Source organism: Scylla paramamosain, chromosome 17 (assembly GCF_035594125.1).
Source record: "Scylla paramamosain isolate STU-SP2022 chromosome 17, ASM3559412v1, whole genome shotgun sequence".
In the NCBI taxonomy this organism is placed as follows: Eukaryota; Metazoa; Arthropoda; class Malacostraca; order Decapoda; family Portunidae; genus Scylla; species Scylla paramamosain.
Window position 1 is genome coordinate 5,147,501 of NC_087167.1, and position 20,000 is coordinate 5,167,500.

Genomic DNA, 20,000 nt, shown 5'->3' on the forward strand with positions numbered 1-20,000 from the left:
AATGATCATCAGCAAAATCTACATGCATCTTTGCATCATGGCCTAAAAGCAGAACTGATTTACCTCCCACACACCATAACAGACTGACCCGTGCTCCTTTGCACATCTCATCTAACTGGAATGAATCCAAGAAAATTTTACCCTATCACATGCAAATATTCTTCCTTACAACAAGAACATCCCTTTGCATCTAAAGCTCTCTTCATACTTTCCATAGTTCTATTCATAGTCTTTCCCTTACTGTTGTACCACTCATACAGTCATCTTGCCAATCACCTGCTCCTGTTCCACCCTGCACCTTCCTTCTTTTTTTTTTCTTTTCTTTTCTTTACTCAAACAAGCAACCCTTCCAGCCTCTCTTCACACCCAGGCCTTCATAACTTTCCTGCTCTGTTCAATCAACCAGCTCCCTTCCAACACTTCCCCATTTCTCACTCCATGCAGTTGTTAATCCATGATGCTCATATATGCATTCTTCCATTCATGTTCCTTACACTGCTCATCACTATCACATTCAGTCTCCTCTTCTCCCCTATTCCCAGGTTTCATGTCTCAACAACATACAAAGCTGTCAGTATCACTTCTTATGCATTCATCTCTCTGCACTCATTCCATGCATCCTACAACCAAACTCAGTACTCACCCCTCACTCACATCTTCCTTGCTTCATTCATTCCAGTCTCTATATCTATTCCTTCACCCAGAACTTGTGACTCTAGATGCCATCTACCTTTTGTCATACTTATACTTTATTTTTAGTTTCACTTTCTCTTAGTTTTCTACTTATTTGCATCCTTCCAAACTCCCCCAACAGCTGCCTAAATCTCTCCTCTGAATCATCCAACAACACAGTATCATCTGCAAACAAGAGGTGTTTCACACTAAAACAGTTATTTTTATTTTTATTATTAAAGCAAAGCTTCCGCTATTATTCATACCTTTTATTTCACTCACAAACACCTCCTTGAACAGAAGGTGAAGAAAACTGCAAACTGAATGTAAAATCCAAGTCACACAGCCATCTGAAGACCAAGCCTGAATGATGACACTAGAATAAGTTGGTGATATTCAAGGTGGTTGTTCTACTGTATATCCCAGCATGGATATACAGTATACAGTATACAGTGGAAAGCACAGAATTAACAGGTCATAGAAAAGGATTATTCAATGAAGTGAGATAAAGAACTAAATTATAATACTCCAAAGTACTATATAGAAGGGAAAACTACTTATAATGAGATCTTATAACTATTTCAACAAGAAATAGACAACACAAAAAAACCTGGATTTATTGATCAAAATAAACATAATCTTGCAGAGTATTAATACAAGTGAAACTTTCATGGAATGCCTGATGTCACACAAAGGAAGCAATGCTACATCCATAATCTGACTCTGAACACACATGTGTGCCAACTATTATCTGCCAGTGCAATATGTTCTATGCAAGTAGGAAGGCAAACAAAGGTTGAGCTATCAAGAATTGAATGAAAAGTCTAACTTCATGCAAGGAAGAAACAAGTATGTAATAACCTTAAATTTCAGGAGAAGGAATATATGTAATCTCTTTCATGCATGCCTAAGACACCAAGTCTTAGGACTTGGTGTCTTGAAGTCTTGAAAATACAATACACATTGAGATATAAAATGGGACACAGTTCCCTTCATATATGCAGCAGACACTAAATATTTATTAACTACCAGAATGGCATTTGTGTATTGCCAAACTGCATGGTGGAAAGCATGACGGTCAGGACGGTCAGAGTGCTGGCCAGGGTGTCTCCCCAAGGATATCCTGCAGGAGGTCTTTGACTTCTGTCTCCAGTATATTAGTGATTTCATCCCTCACCAGATTCATCACACCCTCAGTCAGTGGCTCCAGCATGAATCCAAGGAGTCCCAGACCATCAATGTCAACATCAATCCTCCTGTTGACAGTGACAAAGGTGACTGTGAGTAAAGATGAATGTGGTACTTTTGTATGTATGTACTGTTGCCAATCAAATGACCTACTTTAATTACAAATATCATGGATACCTTCTACACTGATTATGGAAGATGTATGAAGATGATGATGAGTTTTGATATATCTGTAGTTTTTGCTTCATCAATAGCTATGTACAAAATTCCAACAAAAGATATGAGACATACTACATCTCTGTAAAATTCCAGCTTACTTATGGATCAATTCAAATCTTTCATTTCACATGTTGCATTGCCATTACAGAAACTTTCTAAAGCCTTCCTTTCATATCACACTTGTGGAAAGTGACATGCAGCCTATCTTTATTGCCATTGTCATATAACTACATTCTCAAGACATATAAAGGTATCACCATTTTTAAAATTCTTCCCAAATGCCATCTTCAATACTTGCATTGTGATTAAACTCAGCTGACAAATCACATGCCTCCTTTTTAAAATCCCTGTTCTCATAAATAAAATTTTATCTAGTTGCTGGAGTCCTTCAAGGAATCACCCACTGCTCTCATGTACACAGATACTGATGATGATGATTATGAAAATTATGATTATTTAGATTTTCTGCTAAGAAGTCTTGAAAATACAAACCCAAATTCAGTGACAACGAATTGATCGATGTCTGTGGTGAGACCAAATGTGTCTTTTCGTGCCACCAAATAAGCCTCTACAATCTTCACAGAGGCGCCTATTGTGGCCACTGAGGTGGTGGAGCCTGAGGTGACATTAGCCTGATAGTGAACCTGCAAAAACAGAGAAAATAGAACAATATGGCCAAACACATGCAGATGAACAAGCATACATACAAAAATAATTGAGAGAGAGAGAGAGAGAGAGAGAGAGAGAGAGAGAGAGAGAGAGAGAGAGAGAGAGAGAGAGAGAGAGAGAGAGAGAGAGAGAGAGAGAGAGAGAGAGAGAGAGAGATTACAATAAACTGAGAATGTGCTTCCAAGACAAAATCTAGAAACAGTGCTATATGATAACATGAATAATAAATACGTGAAACCTGTCCAAAGACGGGTCAATATCAATTATTCACTTCTGCATCCTCCAGGATCCAGTATATAAGAAGATTTGCCCAAGGCCACACAACCTTGGTTGTAATTTTGCCCATCTTTGCTGGGACCTTTACCAGCTACCACCTGTGCCCTCAAGCAGCACTGAATGATTTAGATACAAACTGACAAGAAAAAATTTGTAGGTGAGGCAAGCTAAGAAGCAACAGCTCTGGCCATTTCATCCACCTTTTCATTTCTTTCAATGGATATGTGTGCAGGAACCCAGTTGAAAATAATAAATAAAAAAAAATTAAATATGTGGCCATGCCTACAAAGAGAGACTGATAAATGTACAGAGACAAAAAAAGATTTAGTATACACAAAACAACATAATTCACAGTAAATTAGCTCTTCAAAATAACTCTCAGCAGCAGTGAAGCAAGCCATGACTCACTTGCAGGTTCTCATCAGCAAGGTTAGCATAGAGGAACACCCAGCTGGCCACCTTGTCCAGCGTGCAGGTGCCACCACGATACATCTTTGACAGACCCTCCACCTGGCCCTCATACAGAACAGCCTCTCCCTGGAAAGCAAAATGTACATTCTATCACACAAACTCAGTGTCATGGCACCCAAATTTTTAGTCAATCAATGCCTAAATTTAAATCATGAGCATACAAATCCTGATTTTCTAAAGTTAAGAATAAAATAATTTTACTCTCTGTTCCACTTTATGAATACATAACTTGCATTTACAGATAAAATTCTAACAAAATATAAAAATACTAATGGAAATTTTTTTTAACTGCCATTGTTCCTGATTTATAAGTTTTCTATTTACAAATACTTTAAAAGGACACAATATATTTACATATCAAGATGCACTCTACATACACACACTAACTTGTCCAAACTGACTCATCCCTTATCATCTGCCATAAATCACTTCCTGTGTTCTCTGCTGTCACTGTATCAGTGTTTCATCTCCCACATGTCTGTTTGATGTTGTTTCAAATACAGGATTGTGTCTCATCTGTAGCAATATGATATGGTACATGCATGAACTGTGCAGGTTATGAGGATAACAAGTATGCCTACTGAACTCACTTATCTACATTATCCCTTTTTTTTTGGGGGGAGGGGAGGGGAAGGTGATCATGTCCCCAGTTAAAGAGGATTGTTAGTGTTGTAGTTGAAATGAACAATAAGTTAAGAAAATATATATATATATTTTTTTTAATATTCATGACTTTTCCTCCCCCTTATTCTTAAATATAACTCAGTTCCTCTCCAACATTCATAGAACAGAAGTCATACTGATAATATCCATGGGAAGACACACTCCATTCATGACAATAAAGAACCTTAAATACTCACTTAAAGTATTTTTATATAAATTTGATATCTGAGTAGTTTTTTTGATTTTCCTTTCTTTAAAAGATAATCAGCCTCAATTTGAGCAGGTATAAGCGTGGTGGTTTCTTACAGCAGTTCCTTTACTTATGATGCCTCCCACAAATGAATGTGCATTTCCATACACATGATAAATGGCCAGGGATGGGATGAGACACTATTACAAGCACCACACAGGACTGGCTTACACTGTCCTCTTTCATGATTTTGTCAAGCTGTGTAAAGGCATCTACATGCAATCTTCAGCTGTGACTCTGCTAATTTCAAGATACAATGTTAGTAACTTACATCATATGAAGATAACCTTTTGTTAACAAAAACAGGCATACCTTCAATGATATCTCAGTAGACTAAGATGCACAAATCTTCATCTAAATTAAAAGAAAAAAAAAAAAAAGGAAGAGAGTAGCATTTCACCTAAAACTTCTCTCCTCTTTTTTAACCTATTATTATTTACTATTGTTATTATTATTTTTTTTTTAGCAGAGAAATTAGTTTAAAGCTCTCTTCTCCAGACACGTATTTCTCTGGCTTATGAAACCATGTAATATGAAAATACTCCACTAAAAGACTCACCACTCCCAGGTTGAGGCTTGTCTCCGGCAGCAGCGCAGGATCCAGGTCAGCTACAACAATGGCATTGTTCACAGCGCCCATGATGGAGTCAACAAAGTCATTGGCATTACCCAAGTCCATGGGGTGTCTGAGGAGGTCATTGGTACATAAAAGATTGGAAGGGACTGCCATGTGCAGGCATGATGGCTTCTTGCAGCTTCCCTTATTTTTTTTATGTTCTTATGTCTTTAACTTAAAAAATATTAAATATTTGTGTTGGAAATTAGTTAATACCTTCATATACTTTAACATATGCAATATGTTTGATATGTATATTACTAACTGGAAGAAATCTTTAATTATCAAGCATATCAGATGAAAGTCTGCAAAAGATAAAATAGAACAAAACCAAACAAAATCTTTAAAAATCTATTTCAAGTGGTGGCTGCTAATTCCTCTATGGTATCCAACTGTAAGCTGTGTGAATGTGGTTAGCTTTTAGCTTTATGTGCATCCATTAATGTGCAAATGTCAAGGCTGAATTTCTTGTATATTTGAGATAAGTTAAATGACTTATCTGTTTTGGCTTTATCTGCTAAAAAGAATTTGCAAGATGTCTTGTGTTTTCCATTAATGGACTGTTACTGACCCCTTTTGTACATTAAATGTAGGGGTGACTGTACATAAAATCCAGCAGATTATAAATGGTGAATGTAGCAAGTAATAATCAGATTAGCAGTACATAATGAGAAAAGCTGTCTGATGAAGGCTGGTGATGCTTTAATACATACTTCTGCTGCTCATTCTTCCCTCTCATCCTCCCTTCACTCACAGTTTATCCAACTGATCAGGATTAATGACATCAGAGATGGAAATGTTCTTGAGGATGTAATTGATGCCATCCTGGATCAGGCTGGCAAGAGGTGGCTCAATAGCATTCCACACAGCTTGAAAGACGGCTGGTCCTGACCACAGGAAAAAGGATGGCACAGGTTAAGGAGACAGTGCTGAGATCTGAGATTTTGTGGATAATTTTCATGTGGTATTTCTCAGAATGGAAAAGAGCAACTACTGAATCAAATATCTGACATGAGTAACTGTGTATAAGTGAAATTACTACTACTACTACAATTACTATTTTTGCTGCTGTTGTTACTGGTGCTGCCATTGATGATGATACAACTACAACTACAGTTACTATTAAGAACTGAAAAGAACACTTTTATCCAGTAGACTCACATTTGCAAGACAGATATCTTACTACATTCTGTTTTACTTTGATTTTCTTTTCACTGAATTTGTAGCTGATTTGTATCTAAATTTCATAAGTATTATATCACCGTCACATATAGCTAATGCTTCATATAGTTACAAAACTGGATGAAGATATAAACAAAGGCAAAATATACCATAGCATGCTCTTGTAATTTCTCCACTTTTCCTTTGAAAATCACAATGTTAAATGTTTATTGTTTCCATGGGAAAAAAAAATAACCTTGCAAAGACTTTAGATTTCTGATAAAACAATATCTCCATTTTCTACTGCATTACATTGTTACACCAGATTTCCAAAGCCCTGCAGGTTTAAAGATTTCACTGGATCAGCCAAAATATCAAGAGAATATTAATTCACTATTTACACATGATCATTGTCTCCAAAACCCCATGAATTGCTAGAAATGTAAATTAAACAAATATCAAATGCAATTAAATAATCAAATTCAATAGCACAATAAAACACAGGCTTATTAACAAATTCCACTGTGACACTAATGAAATTATTCATGCATTGCATGATCATACTAAGTGCTCTCAACATATCTTACAGTTTTCCTAATGCTTATTTGCATCTTGTTATCATTCCCTACACACAGGACACATTGTTGTAAGTAATAAGTGTCTTGTGCAAGCTTTTCTTTTCAGTTTCAGATTTTCAGAGGTAGCAGAACAGTTACTGTCAACAACTGCAGGGCTGAGTGCAACACAATGATGAGAGACATTTTGAAACTAGATCTAATGCCATTCATTAACCTTCTAGCTTCCTGAAAAACAATGTGTATGATCCAAAGATAAAACTATCCAAGGAAAATAATATGTGAGACCTAGTGCAGTGGCAGGACAGTCAAGGTACATGAGGCATGAAAGGTCTCTCACTCAGCCATACATCCTTAATCCCCACCAGCATTCATCACCTTTGCCTAACTTTTCCCTGCAATTCCCTACTGGTTTTCTTTTCTTGTCTTTTTTTTTTATATCCAATTTCCTTAATCTATCAGGGATATAACATTACCTCATAATGAAGGTTTTGGCAATTGAGGGACATTACCCAGAGTGGATGCCCTTCCTAACTTTAGACTGTAGCCAGGATTCAAACTTGTATGCTTGAAGACTCCTCAGCCCCCAGGAGCATGTGGCACCACTGTACCATGGTGGCCTCCACTGCTATATACAAACATTAAATACTTAACCAGTTAGTTCTCTTCCAACACCAGTCCTTCTGCACACTTCTTCATTTCAATCTGCAAGTATTACTCCTCACTCCACACACAACTCACCAATCTGAGAGACGACCCCATTGATAAGGTCAGACATGTCACCACAGCCATTTATGCATTCCATCTCCATCTGGAAAACCAAATAACTAAGGTTAAGATTGAAAGATTGTAAAAGCATAAGAAAGTACTAACAAGACAAGCATACAACAAATATGGAAGTGTATGTATAGGAAAGACCAATGTTGAATGTGCTATATTCAAGGCTGTCCAAATTTGGCATCATCTGGCCTATGTATGATGTATGTGCAAAAAAATCTCACAATGGCAGGGAAATTGTGGTGGTTTTGTGAGATGTTATGACACAAAGAAATACTAGAAATTTAAAGAGCAAGAATCTGAAGTAATTTAATCTGATTCATTTCACTTACAGCTTCCTCAAGGGGCTAGCTACAGCAAAAGAATCTTGCTTTGTTCTTGTACACTTTACTCTTACACACTCTAACCCTCTCCTCCTCCCTCTCAAGTATTCCGTCACTGTGGTCTTCCATTCTATAGGCAGCCTTTTCCTCATACACAGCATCCACTACACACCTGTATATTGTTGCTGTATGTGTATCTTTTTTTATCATCTTGGTCATTCCTGTCTTCTGGGTGTCTAAAACATCTTATATTACCACATCCAATATCCAACACTCCACAAGTCTTTCTTTCTCCATTGCTACATATGAAAAAGTGATTTCTCAAAAATGTATTAAAGAAAGAAGCAAGACAGACATGCAATGAATTTATGTCAACACCAGGGTGGTGCCATAAATTCTAGGTTCTGTACTCTACCTGCACCACAATGCCTCTTCACAACTAGCAAGACTCACACTGTTCACATCTACCAACTAGCAAAAGAAGAAATACAAAAATATACCACTGTAGGCTACCTGCTAAGTACTGAATGGATGACCACTAACTCATTCATCCCTTCCTCACTGCTACCCTATACAGTTTTTGTCTTGTTTAAGCTCATCTTGATCATATTTCTAGTCATAATTTGGCTTTTATATTCAAGGTAACTAATTCTCACACTCACATAACTCTATAATTCATGTCACTCATTATCAATTTGGAGTGGAAAGAAAATTTTATAAATCAATTAAAATTTAAACAATGCTTCATGTGCACATATCAATCAGCTGCCAAATTTCCTTTTGTCATTTTTCTTTTCTTTTTTTTACATAGGAAATAGTGGAAACAGTGAAATAAGCAGAGGTATACACAGATGCCTTTCCCATAAAAATGTCGTGTAGTGAACAGTCAAGATGACAATTCACAGAATGCTAAATCAGAGGTAAGAAACAAGAACAAGTAAACAAGTAGATTGAAAATTAAATGGAGAGATTAGATAAGGTAATGACAGACTGCAACAAATGAGAAGAGGACTGGAAAGCAACATCTAGAAAGCTCCCCTGCTCACCTTCAGGTCCTTGAAGAACACATCAAAGGTGAGATCCTTGAGGGTAATGTGATCAGTGAAGACATTGTAAGACACCTTGGCACCTCCAGAGAAACCTGTGTCATATGTGTCCAACCTGAGGGCATCAAACAAGTAAACATGTCTGAGCCAACAAATGCCATTCCTATTACAAAATGGAAAAAAAATGTAATAAAATTATTAATTTCCATTAAAACAAACCTCTTGGACAAAAGCAGGCACTGGAGTGCTATGCATCTGTCATATTTTCAGAGATAAATGGATGCTTCAAATTTCAAAGACAAAATTTACCTGCATTCTCTTTTATAGGGAGTGCCTTTTGTCCTTAATACTTACCTTGTATCAATATATTATACATAATATTATTCATATTACTTGTCCATCTCAGAATGAATTCTTTACATTAAATTTGAACATGAACTCCAGTCATCCTTTGCTTAGTATAGAAAACTGTGTACTCATTGTAATGATAAATAATATATATATATTTTTTTTCAAACTTAAAACTTCTGGAATCTTCAAGCAGGTAATTATTTTCCAGCATAGATGGGCCACAGATCACAGGGTGCACATGCAAGTTCAGTATATAATATTCAAATAAAGATGATGCTGGAATGTAGAAACAATGAAAGAAGAAATTTTCAAATGTCTCCCATCCATTAACTTACGTGAAACCTCCATCCCCAAAAACGGGGAACAGGCCGGCGATGAGTCCATCAACATCGTACATCCCATCCATGTGGAAATTATCAAGGCGGAATTCAACAGCAAACTTCTGTGATATGCCGACAGAAATGTTGAGAGAGCAGATGAAGAACTGGGCAAGGTTTCTCACTTGTGTCTCAGACACAGTCCCATCCATCCTGCAGGAAAGACAAAGAGGATGGATGTGATATTGTGCTGATAAAGGAAGAATGGCTAGAATACTTCAGTGCATATTCTAGTCATTCTAAGGACAGCCAACAAAAGTGAAAGTTTAGGGCACTCAACAGCAGTAAGCTGGCAATGGAAAAAGACACTATTAGACAGTACACATATTTTCTAAAATGTACCAATTTATAACAAAATTGAAAATCAAAATGATTCTATGAATAAATTTGCCAGAAAGCCCCTGAGTAAGTCTGTGGATGATATTAGTATAGGGAAAGACAAATATAAATGTCTGTGACTGCAACAGAAAAATACATGAAGATTTGTAAGATTTATGCACACAATGACAATATTGGTCAATAGAGTTTAATGCAAGTAAATGACATGTTTTGGAGATGAAGACTGAAAAACAACTCAAGTACACAAATGGAAATAATCAGGTTGATGAAGTGAAGGAAGTGAGGAACTTGGTTGTGTTAACACCAGACACCCCATCAACAGCAAGGCACACAACGCTCCCCAGTAATCATTGCTTCACCATTTCTGGATGTGCATATTCACACATTTTTTCCACAAGGCAAAAAAAGTTGTTGCAAAAGAATTTTCACAGCATCATCCTAAACATTTGCATTCATCCGTGGGCCACCAACACCATTGTGAATAATAACTAACCAAGAATCAGCCATCAGCTATTCTATAAACTGTATAGTAATTTACATAAATTTCTTACAATTAGTCACTGAAATCTTAATTTACTGTTGTTAATTTATCAAGCAATATCTCCTTATGTTTGAGGCAGAAGTATTCTTTTGCTAGCACTGACATATGAGTCAGTTTGTTAGATGTGAAACAGAGCACAACAGTCAAGAGGGAAAGCTGTGAAAATGAGTTATCATATCTGAGGGGAGCATATGGAGTGAGATGTGAAAATGAGGGCAATGAAAACATGTATGAAATATGCAGCATGAGTACTTGTGTAAGTGGAGAGAAATATGCAGTAGTGGAATGGGTGAAAGTAAGGATTTACTGAGAGGATGAAGAGCAAATAAGTTCTAAAAAAAATGTGAATGAAACTGAAGATTCTGGTGGGAGAGGCATAGGCCACTTGGAAGATGGAGAGATAAGGTAAAGGAGTACACATGTGAAAAAGATGCTCACAGAGACTGAGTGCTTGAAAAAGGAAAGGAGGCAGAGTCTGGATAAGAAGTGGGGCTTCTCCTGTCCTTTGGGAGATGCTCCTAAAGGAAGGACAACATTCCAGAGAGAGAGAGAGAGAGAGAGAGAGAGAGAGAGAGAGAGAGAGAGAGAGAGAGAGAGAGAGAGAGAGAGAGAGAGAGAGAGAGAGAGAGAGAGAGAGAGAGAGAGAGAGAGAGAGAGAGAGAGAGAGAGAGAGAGAGAGAGAGAGAGAGAGAGAGAGAGAGAGAGAGAGAGAGAGAGAGAGAGAGAGAGGAGAGAGAGAGAGAGAGAGAGAGAGAGAGAGAGAGAGAGAGAGAGAGAGAGAGAGAGAGAGAGAGAGAGAGAGAGAGAGAGGTCAAGGCTCCTTACTTTCTTTGAGTGTCTGGAGCTTCACTTGTCAATACACAACATCTAGGCCCCATGCTTTAAATATCACATAGTCAGGCAATATTTCACTCAATATACAGCACAGGACTACACTTGTAATGTTAGAAAATGTGAAAGGACAACTAGAAAAAGTTTAGTGTTTATTATCCACTCCAAAAATATATTAATAATCAAGACATGTCAGTTGTCAACAAAGACTGGCTGGCAGAGTGCACACCCTCTCATCCACCTCCTTGTTCAGCCTCAGTGGCATTTCATTTACCATATTTTCCACTGTACAAGACACACAAGAGTATAAGACACATCTATAATTTGGCAAAATATATTTAGGGAAAAGTAAGAACTCCACCTAATTCTGTTTCCTAATATACAGCACACCTACCAATGTACTGCCTTTTTAGTACTTTTGTGGTCATGTACTGTAAGTCTGTACACTGAGCAGAGCACAGTACAATAGTGATACCCACCTGAGGCCGCTCACATCAATGTGAAAGTTGACAGGAGGGATGGGGCCAAAGGGATCAATGGGGGGGATGCCAAGGGATGGGATGCCAGTCTCAAGTAGTGGCCGGGCAGCCTCTATGGCCATCACCACCAGGTCAGCTATCTCGCCATTCCCAGGGGGGTCAATGCAGCCTTCTGGATGGGGGAGGAAGGAGTGCAGGTCATGAGGGGAGGGACTCATGTAAAGAAGTGAAATGGAAGGTGAAAAAAGGGAGATTATGAGAGGAGGAAAAGATTATGAAAGGGTTGAAGGAAAGAATTAAGTGTTGGTGGAGAGATATAAAGACTCCTTATAAAAAGAGAAGCAAACAATTAGATAAATAAATAAATAAAAAAATAAATGAAATACAACAAAAGTATGTCTAGATCTTCTAATAAATCTCAAACAACATCTATAAGTGTGGGCCAAAACACATTGAGGAATGTCATCTTACCAGGCACCTGAGAGTTGGTGGCACCCAGCAGACCAGCAAGGAACAGAGGCAAGAGGAACTTCATGATTGCTTCTGAAAAGATAGGCAAATAAGTACAAATAAATTAATCATGCCATGTTAAAGAGGACTGATGGTGGTGGGTGGTAGTGGTAGTGGTAACTGTGGTGGTGGTGGGGATAACATATATTTATTTATCTATTTATTTAGTCTTATTTATTTAATTTATCTTATTTATTCATATATTTACTTTTTACAATAGGAGCAGGATGCCATAAACAAAAATTTCCAGCAGCAAATAGAGACATTACCATCTGTCACTGCAAATAAACAAACCTATTCAAATTTGGACTACCACTAAAGCAAACCATTAATATTCCATTAGTTAAAGTGCATCAACCTCATTACCTTCTGGATATTATGAAATGTTCTATTAAGTTTTGGAGAATAGTTTCCAAATGAGATGAAAATCATTAATTACTCAATATCTTGATTTATTCTAGAAATATGTGATTTTATGAAGCTTGGAAACTGTCTCTTAATATTGAATCAGATTAATATAACTACATATATTGCAAAATAAGTATATATTTTACTCTCTCTCTCTCTCTCTCTCTCTCTCTCTCTCTCTCTCTCTCTCTCTCTCTCACCAGATATATTCAGCTGCTCACACAAAAGGAAATGTAAAAATAATCTCCCCTTAAGAGATACAAAAGTACTTCCCATAAGAGGAGGCACAAAAACTACTTCCTGAAGGACTGAATCAGAGCTCAAGTGCAACACCTGCAACACTGGTGAGGTCTTTTAAATTTTTCTTACATGTACAATCAAGGTCATAAGTTGAGTAATACCTCACCCCTTCCCCTGTGTTTATGTTGCACTTTCCCTTGTGTCCTCTGATCTGCTAAAAATCTACCATGTTTGAGGTTTTGTTACTAAACTGCCAGCATATCATAAAGAATGGAAGTGCAAAACACTGTGGAAGGAAGTGAATGCTGAAGGTTGCTGGATTCTTTATGGTTGTACTATAGAGATAAATAATAAAACTATATATATATATATATATATATATATATATATATATATATATATATATATATATATATATATATATATATATATATATATATATATATATGATTCATAATAATAATAACAACAACAACAACAATAATAATAATAATAATAATAATAATAATAATAATAATAATAGTAATAATAATAATAATAATAATAATAACAACAACAAACTGTATGCCATTTGCCTGATATGAGAGAGAGAGAGAGAGAGAGAGAGAGAGAGAGAGAGAGAGAGAGAGAGAGAGAGAGAGAGAGAGAGAGAGAGAGAGAGAGAGAGAGAGAGAGAGAGAGAGAGAGAGAGAGAGATTCCATAATACTATTTTTCGAATAATGTCTAGAATTACAATAAAGCGAAACATGAAAGAATGAATGGACTGCATGCTCCTCACTTTACTAGCAATATGGAAGAAACTACTGAAGAGGAGATTAATATGCGACGAGGCAGGAAAGCGGTCAAAATTTTGGAATGAATGAACTCGAGTATGAGTGGCTAGCGAGGTGGTGAGGGAAGCATACACAGTCCACACACGCTGGGAGAAAATCAAAAGTATGGTGAAGTTCATTTGTAACTTCTATGTGTGTTACTTCTTAACAGTGAGATTCCTTCGAATGTTACGTGGCCTATGTTGAATTACGTTACCCGCATATACGTAGCCGGTGTTGAAAGTGTGTAATCTTTGTGTAGCTTACCAGTTTTCGTTTGATCTTAACGTTACCGTGGAAAATGCCAGCAGTCCACTTGAGGAAAAGCTTTGTATTACATTTTGAAACATCACAGTAGGAGACTAACACTAACAGTATAAAAAAAAAAAAAAAACATTCGCAATGTATGTCTTTGCAATGAGTAGAATGCGTAATTCAACATGGAATGCGTATCATTCAAAGGAATCACATCGATGAGAACTGACATACAGACACACACACACACACACACACACACATGGTTGAAAAGAACACAAGAATTACGGTAAGAGAGATATCTGAATGACAAAATTGTATAGCTTCTACCATAGAAATGAAGACACCTGAAGAGACTGAAAAAAAAAAAAAAAGATGATTGAGGTGAGGAATATGTATCAGGTAAAGAGAAAACTGGATAAATGTATATTCTTTAGTTCAGACACTGCACACTACAAGTACGTATATAAGACTAGGTAAATAATGACATTACAAACGCTAGTAGCTGGAGTAAGACAGAAACGGAATGTGGTGTGTGCAAAGAATATCTACGACTTTGGACTAAGTTAGATAGAAAAGTAGGTAATTATGGAAAGGGACATGAACTTGATTACACACACACACACACACACACACACACACACACACACACACACACCAGTGTAGGAGTCTACATTTCTAAATAATATCTTATGTTTAAGAAATTATTGCAGCACCCCAAGGTGTATATATGTACGTACATTTCACGTCATTTCTTTTCTTTTGTTGACACTAACAAGATGAAAGCTGATATAAATAGCACATGGTCACACTGCATAAAATAAATATAAAAAGAAAAAGCGTCAACAAAAATTGCATATGATATGGCAGGTCAAGGATTAGTCAGCCCTAATTTGGAAGGCTACTTCTCTCTCTCTCTCTCTCTCTCTCTCTCTGAGATGCAGAACCTTAAACATTTCCACCTTCATTCGTAAGTTAACGTCTTTTATATTGTGTAAGATGAGGAAAAAGGAAGAGCGGCTGTAATTCACAAAGTCTGAAAAGACAGAAAGAGACTAAGTTACAAATAAACTAACGTGAGATTTAAGACAAAGGGGTGCAGGTTACCGTCAATAAATTAAGTCGTGTGAGAGGGCTAATTCTACCCCAGCTGGGCTGGCGACGTCAAGGCAGGTACTGAGAAACACCAGACGTGCATGCTCATGACACTCCTCACTACTATGGGAACATTGAGAGATAGAGCCTATCTTTGTTGATGGGAACTGGAGGATAAAAAGCTATTATACTGTGTCGTAACAACTGCGTGCACTTCCACCAGCAGTACGGGTCCTCCAATGCAATACAAGGAAACTCGCACTGAGCCAGTGGGCACAGCAACCTCGCTGGCTTAATGCATCTTTGCGAGCCATGTTACAAGGCTACAGCTGTTTTCTTTTAAGTACAGTCATGGGCAACAGTCAAAATTAATAATCTATCACAGTTACTTCCACTGCGTTTAGCGCTTTCATAACATCTTCAGTTCCATATTGCATTATGGCTCTGTCGATTGTAATGTATTGTCAGGAAATTCCTGGCAGGTCAGGCGCTTGAGGGAAACACCAAACATAGATACGAGTGAAGAAGGTTACTTGAATTCAAATTTCACCATTACACAAATGCTGCAGCGCGAAAGAAAACGCGTCACCTACTCTACACACCACCCGTCCATAGGAACCTCGAATCTCATAGCTGTAAGCTTATCTCAGTGTATAATGGTAACACGTGACACGCACGCTAGCGACGTGTAGTTTCGGGAATTGTTTCATACAAAATCATGGACGTGATACAAATAGCGATGTGGAAGCTCGGTCAAGTCCAAGGCAAAGTCAGAGACGTTACCAACTCGTTTCGGCCACGTGTTGCAGCGCCCTCGGCCAAGCACGGCGACCTCTACACCAGCGGACCCTTCCTGTGTGAATGCAGCTGTCGCACCTCATCATTACAGCTGTGTTATATTTAGCCGTTTGATTTTAGCATAATTTCACAGCTCTGTAGCCTAAGGTGAGACCCCCAGCTGTGGCTACATCCGGGAAAAGAAATAATGTTCCTTTCAGTAACGTGTCTTGTTTCTTGAGACGATGATGATGATGATGATGATGATGATGATAAAGAAGATGATGATGAGAAATTACACACACACACACACACACACACACACACACACACACACACACACACACACACACACACACACACAAAACATTTTCCACCATGTTTGTAAATTTTCCTTGTGACGCTAAAGGCGCAACAGTTAGTGTAGGATACGTGATCCTGGATATGTCATAAACCTAATCACTACCAGCAGCGTGGGTGGTTCCCACGGAGGTTGTACCAAGGTCGCCCACATACCTAGGATTGGATAATTTGAAGTACTATTGTGAAGGTTACGCGACTCTGATAATTAAGAGAGATAGATAGGATGATGTAGATGTAGATGTGTGTGCGTATATATATATATATATATATATATATATATATATATATATATATATATATATATATATATATATATATATATATATATATATATATATATATATATATATATATATATATATATATATATATATATATATATATATATATATATATATATATATATATATATATATAGAGAGAGAGAGAGAGAGAGAGAGAGAGAGAGAGAGAGAGAGAGAGAGAGAGAGAGAGAGAGAGAGAGAGAGAGAGAGAGAGAGAGAGAGAGAGAGATAATTAATTTTGTTTTGAATAATTTATTGCGCCCTCAATGGCGTCATTCCAACACAGAAAGTAAGTATTTAACAATATTCTAGTAGGCAGACAACCTAATATGCAAGTCAACAGTACTAGGAAGAATAAAAAAAAATATAAATAGAGAAAAATGAGTCGCGTAGGGCAATCCATTAATAGCCACCAAGACGAGGGAACTGAACGAGGGCTTCATCTAGGTGTCGTGGTTCAGATGCTGACACACCTGTGTCATCAGTCCGGGCAGTGCAGGTAGTAATGGTCCAGTGTGTTGTTGGAGGAGTGACACAGAGGGCAAGAGCAATGAGACGCGCCTTCCGCCCCGGCAACTTGCCACACTTGTCTGCAGCCCAAACGAAGCCTGGCAGCCACCACTTGGTCTCCTGACCCGAAGAGCCGCCGACGGTGCTTGTGACGGTGGTGGCGGAACGCGTTGTGGTGCTGTATAGAGATGCTGTTAGGCTTCATGATTAAATCAAATAACGGGGAAAGGGAAGTCAGCACCCACCAAATCCAGGGACACGTGCAAGAATGACGTCCAGGTTGTCAGCCATCAAAAAGGTAGCGGCACGCATCAACAAGCGGAACTCCACGGGGCAGCAGACCTTCCAGCTCAGGGCAGTGCAGACAGTAGCGTTCCAATGTGTTATTGTCAGAAAGAGGCAAATTGCAGGCTGCCTTAGCAAGGGCATCAACGGTTGTCACTGCCAGTGATATTGATGTAGGATGGAATCCACACAAACTTTGATATTAATGTTTCTGTCATGACACAAGGCAAAGAATGATAGAACCCGTTTGATTATGGCAGTGCATTGTGGTGTTGACATTTGAAAGGGCCTTGAAACCACGCTGGCACAGAAGGCTGACTGCATCCAGGATACCACAAAGCTCGCAAAACGTGGAGGTAGAAGGGTTTCTTGTTTCCTCCCACTTTCTCTATCCTCATTTTCAATCCAAAGCTATAACCTGCTCTCGTGCCCACGCTCTTGAATCTTCCGAGTTTTCCACCATCTGGCTACAACTACAAAGTCACTCTCAAACTAAATTTATTTGTGCTGTATACCTCTCACCTAACTCCTCTGACATGTCCGGGAGGTGGGGGTGTTCCGCTCAAACCGCTCTTTTAGACAGGGTGGAATCAAAAGCTTTTCGTCTCATTAACTTCTCTCCTCTAAGTGACTGGTCTTCAGCTTCTTTCTCATCGCCAGCTGGCGATGAGAGCTGCCTGACCAGAGACAGCGTGCAGCGTTCATGTTGCACCTCACCTTCACCATAGGAAGGGAGTGGTGGTGCAGACAGACAGACAAACAGACAGACAGACAGACAGACAGACAGACAGACAGACAGACAGACAGACAGATAGACAGCCAGACAAACAGACAGGCGGCCATTCCACCACAAAATAAGTGCGCAAATGCAAAATCGAGTACTTAGTGATTTCCAAAGATTATTTTTTACATTATCGCTAAACTGAAAGAAAACACTGGCGAACACACACACACACACACACACACACACACACACACACACACACACAAAGAGCGAGAGAGAGAGAGAGAGAGAGAGAGAGAGAGAGAGAGAGAGAGAGAGAGAGAGAGAGAGAGAGAGAGAGAGAGAGAGAGAGAGAGAGAAACAACTACTTCTACCAATACAATTACTACTACTACTACTACTACTACTACTACTACTACTACTACTATTTCATACAAATCCCAGTCGCATCATTCCCTAACTAAACCCAAGGAACGGAAGTCAAGGGATCATGAAGCGAGCATTACATTCATACATTCCTCATTCACCAAAGCTCATCCTGGTGACCTCACTGACTCACAAAACCCAAAGAAACAAGATCCCTATAAGCACAAGGACAACTCAGGCCTATACCACTAAAATCCCAGTTGTCAGCCTTATCACGGTCCGAGGCGTGTGTTGGCCTCTTCCCATGTCGCGCCCACACCTCTGGGAACGCGCCGCAACGAAAACATCCTCCTGTTACGTCTCTTCTGCGCAGTAAAGCAAAGGACGTAACCAGCTCTCTCTCTCTCTCTCTCTCTCTCTCTCTCTCTCTCTCTCTCTTGTAAGGCCATTTGTCTGTTACTATTTGCTTTTCTTTTGTTTCATCTCTCTCTCTCTCTCTCTCTCTCTCTCTCTCTCTCTCTCTCTCTCTCTCTCTCTCTCTCTCTCATACTATCAGCAATGTACTGTAGCGAAGTCTTACAGCCTAGTTAGGGGTTTTAGAGTCTGCTGTTGCTTATTTATTTATTTTTTTTTGCAATCACTTACAATGTCCCTGTCTACAGAATATATACGTATACCTACATTTTAAGTTCGTATTGTGAATAATTCTGATTCCCACATGGACCATTTTTCAAAGGCCGAAGAGATGATTAGTTGGAATATGATGTTTTTTTTTATCTTTAGTAATAGAGAAAACTTGTTAAATTTAGCCAGAATCATAAAGAAAGCCTTGGAAACCACAATGACCTCCACTGCAATACACAAACCTTAAGAAATTTCACGAAAATTATGAAGAGGCTTTTCAAAATCACAATGACCTTCACTTGAACCTCTTAAAATTAATCTAGATAAGACAATGGGATTTTTGGGAGTGTAGGGCTGAAATGCCACTTCAAAGTCCGATAGCTGAATTATTATTATTATTATTATTATTATTATTATTATTATTATTATTATTAGTAGTAGTAGTAGTAGTAGTAGTAGTAGTAGTAGTAGTAGTAGTAGTAGTAGTAGTAGTAGTAGTAGTAGTAGTGGTAGTAATATTTGCATATGCGTCACGTCGAGATCTTGATAAGCCCGCTGATTGGTTAAGTCACTGTAAATATACAGTAAACAACTCCCATCTTCACTTACCAGCATTCCCTCGCGTTCTGTATATGAATGTCGCCATTGATAACATGCCAGGGGTGGGTGGGTGGGTGGTGGGGAGGAAGGGGGTTATACAGCACGTCTTTGGGAATACCAACACCACGCATCGTAATTCTCTCTTTTGCTTGTTGTGTCCTTGGTTTCTTCCCTTCCTATTATTTCAGCAGCCTTACAATGCACAGTAGTAAGAAAAAAAAAGTTTCCCCTTAAGTATTATCAGTTTTCTTTTCCTTCAAGGTGATGATTATTTTGTTGGGATAGAAATTGTTCCTGTGTTACAAATGAGTATTGAGAGAGA

General features: G+C 38.2%; 1 protein-coding gene across 3 annotated transcripts; it reads right to left on the reverse strand.

The window, feature by feature from the left end:
- Positions 1-889: 889 nt before the first annotated feature.
- LOC135108360 (uncharacterized) lies at positions 890-15,390 on the reverse strand. 3 transcript variants are annotated; one of them, XM_064019274.1, is made up of 11 exons: positions 15,158-15,390; positions 12,296-12,367; positions 11,825-11,996; positions 9,593-9,787; positions 8,907-9,021; positions 7,502-7,571; positions 5,779-5,911; positions 4,968-5,094; positions 3,433-3,561; positions 2,572-2,723; positions 890-1,928 (listed from the first exon to the last, which is right to left on the reverse strand). In XM_064019274.1, exons 2-11 carry the CDS (start codon positions 12,357-12,359, stop codon positions 1,760-1,762), a joined length of 1,326 nt encoding a protein of 441 aa, XP_063875344.1. In that variant the 5' UTR covers positions 12,360-12,367; positions 15,158-15,390; the 3' UTR covers positions 890-1,759. The 3 variants fall into 3 exon arrangements, with proteins under 3 accessions (XP_063875344.1, XP_063875345.1, XP_063875346.1); XM_064019275.1 differs by lacking the exon at positions 15,158-15,390 and adding an exon at positions 15,127-15,150; XM_064019276.1 differs by lacking the exon at positions 15,158-15,390 and adding an exon at positions 15,013-15,052.
- Positions 15,391-20,000: the final 4,610 nt, after the last annotated feature.

Excerpts from the sequence above, each read along its gene's own strand:
- LOC135108360 (XM_064019274.1), bottom strand. The coding sequence starts at position 12,359 with ATGAAGTTCCTCTTGCCTCTGTTCCTTGCTGGTCTGCTGGGTGCCACC. Across the intron at positions 9,022-9,592 it reads TTTGGGGATGGAGGTTTCAC|GTTGGACACATATGACACAG; the intron begins GTAAGTTAATGG and ends TGATGCCCTCAG. Across the intron at positions 7,572-8,906 it reads TGTTCTTCAAGGACCTGAAG|ATGGAGATGGAATGCATAAA; the intron begins GTGAGCAGGGGA and ends TTGGTTTTCCAG.